The following is a 6,267-nucleotide window of genomic DNA, read 5'->3' as shown; positions in this document are numbered from 1 at the left end:
CGCCCAGCAGCACACACACAGACACACACACACAATCAGGGCATACTAATACATCTGTGAATGGCAGTGATTTATTTGCCTTCTATTTTCAAATGATTTATTTAGTTACGGTTGAGCCTAACGCAAACAAACTCACCAACTTATCTCCAACATTTGGGATCAAAGACCTCTGAAATGGACTGTTTACTGTTGTACTCTGCTAGAGTGTAATCAAGATAAACAGCACAGTATATTAAAGCTCTTAAATATATACGGGAGGAGAGACAGACAAAGCATGGTAAAGAAAAAAAAAAACTATCATTACTGATTTCCATACCGTAAATACTAACTATAAAAGAATGAATCTTCATGCCTGCTTAGCACTTGAACTCTGATGCCACTTCATAACACCCCTCTCACTCAGCATTAACAGCACTCTAAGTGAGCAGGGGGGCCAGGTAAGCACGGGGAGGGCAGATGAGACAGATGAGGCTTTGGACAGAATAAATATAATAGAGGCTCATAGCTTACCAGAGTTCTGGAGCCCAGATTAGAGCTGCGCAGTGATTCCAGCTCCTCTGTCATCTTAGAGGTTAAAGCTTGCAGGTATCCCCTGGCATCCTTCTCATCACTCACCCTGCACAGATCAGAGTGAGAAAGCAGTGCAATCAGAACCCTGTTACTGTGTGCCAGGCACGGGCTCCACTTCTATAGACGCAGCAGCACAAACTGAGCACAGCAGCACGGGCTCTGCTTCTCTAGACACAGCAGCACACACCACACTGAGCACAGCAGCACAGGCTCTGCTTCTATACACGCAGCAGCACACACCGAGCACAGCAGCATGGGCTCTGCTTCTCTAGACACAGCAGCACACACTGAGCACAGCAGCACGGGCTCTGCTTCTCTAGACACAGCGGCACACACTGAGCACAGCAGCACAGGCTCTGCTTCTCTAGACACAGAGGCACACACTGAGCACAGCAGCACAGGCTCTGCTTCTCTAGACACAGCAGCACAGGCTCTGCTTCTCTAGACACAGCGGCACACACTGAGCACAGCAGCACAGGCTCTGCTTCTCTAGATGCAGCGGCACACACTGAGCACAGCAGCACGGGCTCTGCTTCTCTAGACACAACAGCACACACTGAGCACAGCAGCACGGGCTCTGCTTCTCTAGACACAGCAGCAGGGGCTCTGCTTCTCTAGACACAGCGGCACACACTGAGCACAGCAGCACAGGCTCTGCTTCTCTAGACACAGCGGCACACACCACACTGAGCACAGCAGCACAGGCTCTGCTTCTCTAGACACAGCAGCACAGGCTCTGCTTCTCTAGACACAGCGGCACACACTGAGCACAGCAGCACAGGCTCTGCTTCTCTAGATGCAGCGGCACACACTGAGCACAGCAGCACGGGCTCTGCTTCTCTAGACACAACAGCACACACTGAGCACAGCAGCACGGGCTCTGCTTCTCTAGACACAGCAGCAGGGGCTCTGCTTCTCTAGACACAGCGGCACACACTGAGCACAGCAGCACAGGCTCTGCTTCTCTAGACACAGCAGCACACACCACACTGAGCACAGCAGCACAGGCTCTGCTTCTATACACGCAGCAGCACACACCGAGCACAGCAGCATGGGCTCTGCTTCTCTAGACACAGCAGCACACACTGAGCACAGCAGCACGGGCTCTGCTTCTCTAGACACAGCGGCACACACTGAGCACAGCAGCACAGGCTCTGCTTCTCTAGACACAGAGGCACACACTGAGCACAGCAGCACGGGCTCTGCTTCTCTAGACACAGCAGCACAGGCTCTGCTTCTCTAGACACAGCGGCACACACTGAGCACAGCAGCACAGGCTCTGCTTCTCTAGATGCAGCGGCACACACTGAGCACAGCAGCACGGGCTCTGCTTCTCTAGACACAACAGCACACACTGAGCACAGCAGCACGGGCTCTGCTTCTCTAGACACAGCAGCAGGGGCTCTGCTTCTCTAGACACAGCGGCACACACTGAGCACAGCAGCACAGGCTCTGCTTCTCTAGACACAGCGGCACACACTGAGCACAGCAGCACAGGCTCTGCTTCTCTAGACACAGCAGCACGGGCTCTGCTTCTCTAGACGCAGCAGCACACACTGAGCACAGCAGCACAGCCTCTGCTTCTCTAGACACAGCGGCACACACTGAGCACAGCAGCACAGGCTCTGCTTCTCTAGACACAGCAGCACGGGCTCTGCTTCTCTAGACGCAGCAGCACACACTGAGCACAGCAGCACAGGCTCTGCTTCTCTAGACAGAGCGACACACACTGAGCACAGCAGCACAAGCTCTGCTTCTATAGACGCAGCGACACACACTGCGCACAGCAGCATGGGCTCTGCTTCTCTAAACGCAGCAGCACACACTGAGCACAGCAGCACAGGCTCTGCTTCTCTAGATGCAGCGGCACACACTGAGCACAGCAGCACGGGCTCTGCTTCTCTAGATACAGCGGCACACACTGAGCACAGCAGCATGGGCTCTGCTTCTCTAGATGCAGTGGCACACACTGAGCACAGCAGCACGGGCTCTGCTTCTCTAGACGCAGTGGCACACACTGAGCACAGCAGCACGGGCTCTGCTTCTCTAGACGCAGCAGCACACACTGAGCACAGCAGCACAGGCTCTGCTTCTCTAGACGCAGCAGCACACACTGAGCACAGCAGCACAGGCTCTGCTTCTCTAGACGCAGCAGCACACACTGAGCACAGCAGCACAGGCTCTGCTTCTCTAGACGCAGCGGCACACACTGAGCACAGCAGCACAGGCTCTGCTTCTCTAGACGCAGCGGCACACACTGAGCACAACAGCATGGGCTCTGCTTCTCTAGAAGCAGCATGAATGATGAATCTGCTGTGGGGGGTTATTGTGAGCCAGCACAGCTGTAGATGTTCTACAAGCTCACAGTGTATCAGTGCTGAGCACAGCGGGCTGCTCTTGCTTACCACTGTATGATCTCTGCAATCTGAGCTTCCCAATGGGCGACTGACTCCTTCTTAGCGGCCAGGTCCTGAAGCTCGTCTTCCAGCTGCCTATTCTGGGCAGTCAGCTTATCCACAAATGAGCAGAGCTACAGATGGAGAGTTTACATGCGCAATACATTCTTAAAGAACGGACCAGTTTAAATCGTACTTTCAGTTGCCATGCAGACAGACCCCCCCGGCACACTGTACCGCCCCACCATGTCAAGGTCCGTCAGTCGAATCCACTGAGCACACCCCCCCCCCCACCCACCCACCCCCCCCCACCCACCCCTTAAAAGCTCGTCTTCCAGCTGCCTATTCTGGGCAGTCAGCTTATCCACAAATGAGCAGAGCTACAGATGGAGAGTTTACATGCGCAATACATTCTACGGACCAGTTTAAATCTTACTTTCAGTTCCCCACCCTCCCCACCCCCCCCCAAAAAAATGTGCTGACTACATACAATAAGCATACCACCAAACTGCACAGCATACAGAAAGGAAGCAGGTATGGAATGTGTTGCTCAATTCTCAGAATAAAAAGGAGTAAGCAATTGAATTAGTGAAAAGAAAACAATTCTTCAACATTTCACATGTGGTTATTAAGTGGTTTTTAAATAAAGTTTTGCTCCAGTTTAACATGCTGCTGTATTTTTGTAAAAGGAGCACATTTGCATTTTATATTAAAGATAACAATGCTACCCCTGGTATGCACATGTACAGGCAGCAAGTCTCACCCTGTCCGTCTCGCTTGTTAATTTCTTGTTATCTTCAGTCAGCAAGGTCCGCTCCATCTCATACTTGTCTTTCAATGTCCCAACAGCCTCCTCCATCTCGCTTTGCCTGTGCCAGTGCAAGGACAAACATTACCATCTGTACACTGATAATAAAAGGGTCTTGTGTCAGAGGCTTGATAGTTGCAGTTTGGGGGTACACTCAGAGAACGCTGTGTGATTTCTGATGCTCAGGAGAGGGTACCAGGGGGTGCAGGATCCCAGAATGGATTCAGAAGCACACTGCAGTGAAACAGAATGCAAGAATGTCTGCATGGAGGTTGTAATTTAGGGTTAAATCTGTGTTGCATGTACACCGGACTGCAGCTTACAGGCTCTGTTCCTCCAATCAGACATTTCAGCATTCCCCTTCCAAGCATGGTACAGGAGCGGCTTGGAAACAGTGAAGCATGCTTTGAACACTGCACTACGTTATGTGCAGGAGCACTTTACATTAACAATTAATTCAGCTGGGTAATGTGATCACAAGCAGTATGACATCTTCAAACCAAGTACCCAGCAATTCTATTGAGTGGTGTTATGAATGGACCCCAGCGATTCTATTGAGTGGTGTTGTGAACGGACCCCAGCGATTCTATTGAGTGGTGTTGTGAACGGACCCCAGCGATTCTATTGAGTGGTGTTGTGAACGGACCCCAGCGATTCTATTGAGTGGTGTTGTGAACGGACCCCAGCGATTCTATTGAGTGGTGTTGTGAACGGACCCCAGCGATTCTATTGAGTGGTGTTGTGAACGGACCCCAGCGATTCTATTGAGTGGTGTTGTGAACGGACCCCAGCGATTCTATTGAGTGGTGTTGTGAACGGACCCCAGCGATTCTATTGAGTGGTGTTGTGAACGGACCCCAGCGATTCTATTGAGTGGTGTTGTGAACGGACCCCAGCGATTCTATTGAGTGGTGTTGTGAACGGACCCCAGCGATTCTATTGAGTGGTGTTGTGAACGGACCCCAGCGATTCTATTGAGTGGTGTTGTGAACGGACCCCAGCGATTCTATTGAGTGGTGTTGTGAACGGACCCCAGCGATTCTATTGAGTGGTGTTGTGAACGGACCCCAGCGATTCTATTGAGTGGTGTTGTGAACGGACCCCAGCGATTCTATTGAGTGGTGTTGTGAACGGACCCCAGCGATTCTATTGAGTGGTGTTGTGAACGGACCCCAGCGATTCTATTGAGTGGTGTTGTGAATGGACCCCAGTGATTCTATTGTTGTGTTCTGTACAGATGGCAGTCTCCCTACCTGTCCCTTCTTGCCTTCTCCAGCTTGTCCTTCAGCATCAGGAGCTCTTTGTTCAGGGTGAGCTGCTGCCCCTCCGAGTCCTGCAGCTCCTTCCTCAGGTTCTTCAACTCCGTGCTGTGGGAGGTCTCCCGTCTCACCAGCTCCTCCTCATAGAACAGGATCTTCTTATCCAGCTCTGAGCGGATCTTGCATAGCTCCTGCTGTGTGTGCAGATTCACTCCAGCCAGCCGACCCCCCTGCTTCACCTGCAACACCACAGGCAGCCTCTCTCACACAATCTCTCTCACTAGCATCCTATCAGGGGGCTTTGTGCTGTACATGCAAGTTTCTAACTGTAGATCAGGAGTCAGGACTGTCCCCCCATTCTGTCCAATCAGCCAGGCGATGGACCTCAAACAAGGTGCAAATGCTACATCTTGAACCAAGCGCCATGATCATCAAATACAATCCACTAATCCTGCTTCGTTCCTTGTGACCCTCACTGTTCAAATGTTTGGACTGGACTGACCCCTTGTTTGAATCAATAACCCAAGTACACATCTTGCTGATATAAAGATAACTGGATTTGTGTTATCCATGCCAAGAACAGACACAAAACAGAATTACACTCTGAAACTGATGATCTGATCTTAAAACTATAAAACAGTAAAGATTCATAACTTTAAATACAAAAGTAAAAATAAAAGAACTGTTATGCAAAGCATGAATCCACTGCTGTAACGGCAATTAACTAGGCACAGTCTTAACTGTACAGAATGGAAGTCACAAAATCAAAACTGAATGCACCTTTAATATTTGGATTGTGTTGCATATTCACACAGAACCAGATGAGGGGAACTATATCCCTCCTATTCTAAAGGCAGCTCCTATGAGAAAGACCCCCGAACGATGCACTGTTAATAGGGTGCTCTTTGAAGGATTCAGGGTCCTGACCTTGAGTGCCTCGAGCTCGCTCTCCAGCTGTTTAGCGTAGCTGTCGCTGTGCTCTCGCAACTTGCGCTCCTTTGATGCCTTGGCTGTGGCGTCTTCAAGCTGAGCTTCCAGCTACCACAGCAAAACAAACAAAGCATTAGAGGGCTTTTCCAGGGGAAATACGAATGAAACTGCACAAGAATCTTTTACAATCCAAAAATAAACTGTAATGAAAAAAATAACTATAAACTGAAATCATTTAGAGCTGTTTCCACATACAAGCATTCCAATGAAGAATGGGTTAAAGCTCCATTGGTATTCAGCTATT

At 50.3% G+C, this 6,267-nt stretch overlaps 1 protein-coding gene across 2 annotated transcripts in view; it reads right to left on the bottom strand.

The window, feature by feature from the left end:
• The window catches only part of LOC121324843 (serine/threonine-protein kinase MRCK beta-like), a 68,134-nt gene that overhangs the window by 20,916 nt on the left and 40,951 nt on the right, over positions 1–6,267 (bottom strand). For both annotated transcript variants that reach the window (XM_041267057.1, XM_041267058.1), the window contains exons 14-18: positions 5,961–6,071; positions 5,028–5,272; positions 3,730–3,835; positions 2,976–3,100; positions 511–616 (exon numbers count right to left, since the gene is read on the bottom strand). In XM_041267057.1, coding sequence (XP_041122991.1) covers positions 511–616; positions 2,976–3,100; positions 3,730–3,835; positions 5,028–5,272; positions 5,961–6,071 — 693 coding nt within the window. The remainder of the gene's footprint in view (positions 1–510; positions 617–2,975; positions 3,101–3,729; positions 3,836–5,027; positions 5,273–5,960; positions 6,072–6,267) is intronic.

The sequence above is a fragment of the Polyodon spathula genome, chromosome 12, assembly GCF_017654505.1.
Source record: "Polyodon spathula isolate WHYD16114869_AA chromosome 12, ASM1765450v1, whole genome shotgun sequence".
Classification (NCBI taxonomy): domain Eukaryota; kingdom Metazoa; phylum Chordata; class Actinopteri; order Acipenseriformes; family Polyodontidae; genus Polyodon; species Polyodon spathula.
Note: the sequence above shows the minus strand (reverse complement) of the source record. Positions and strands in the feature narration are given on the sequence as shown.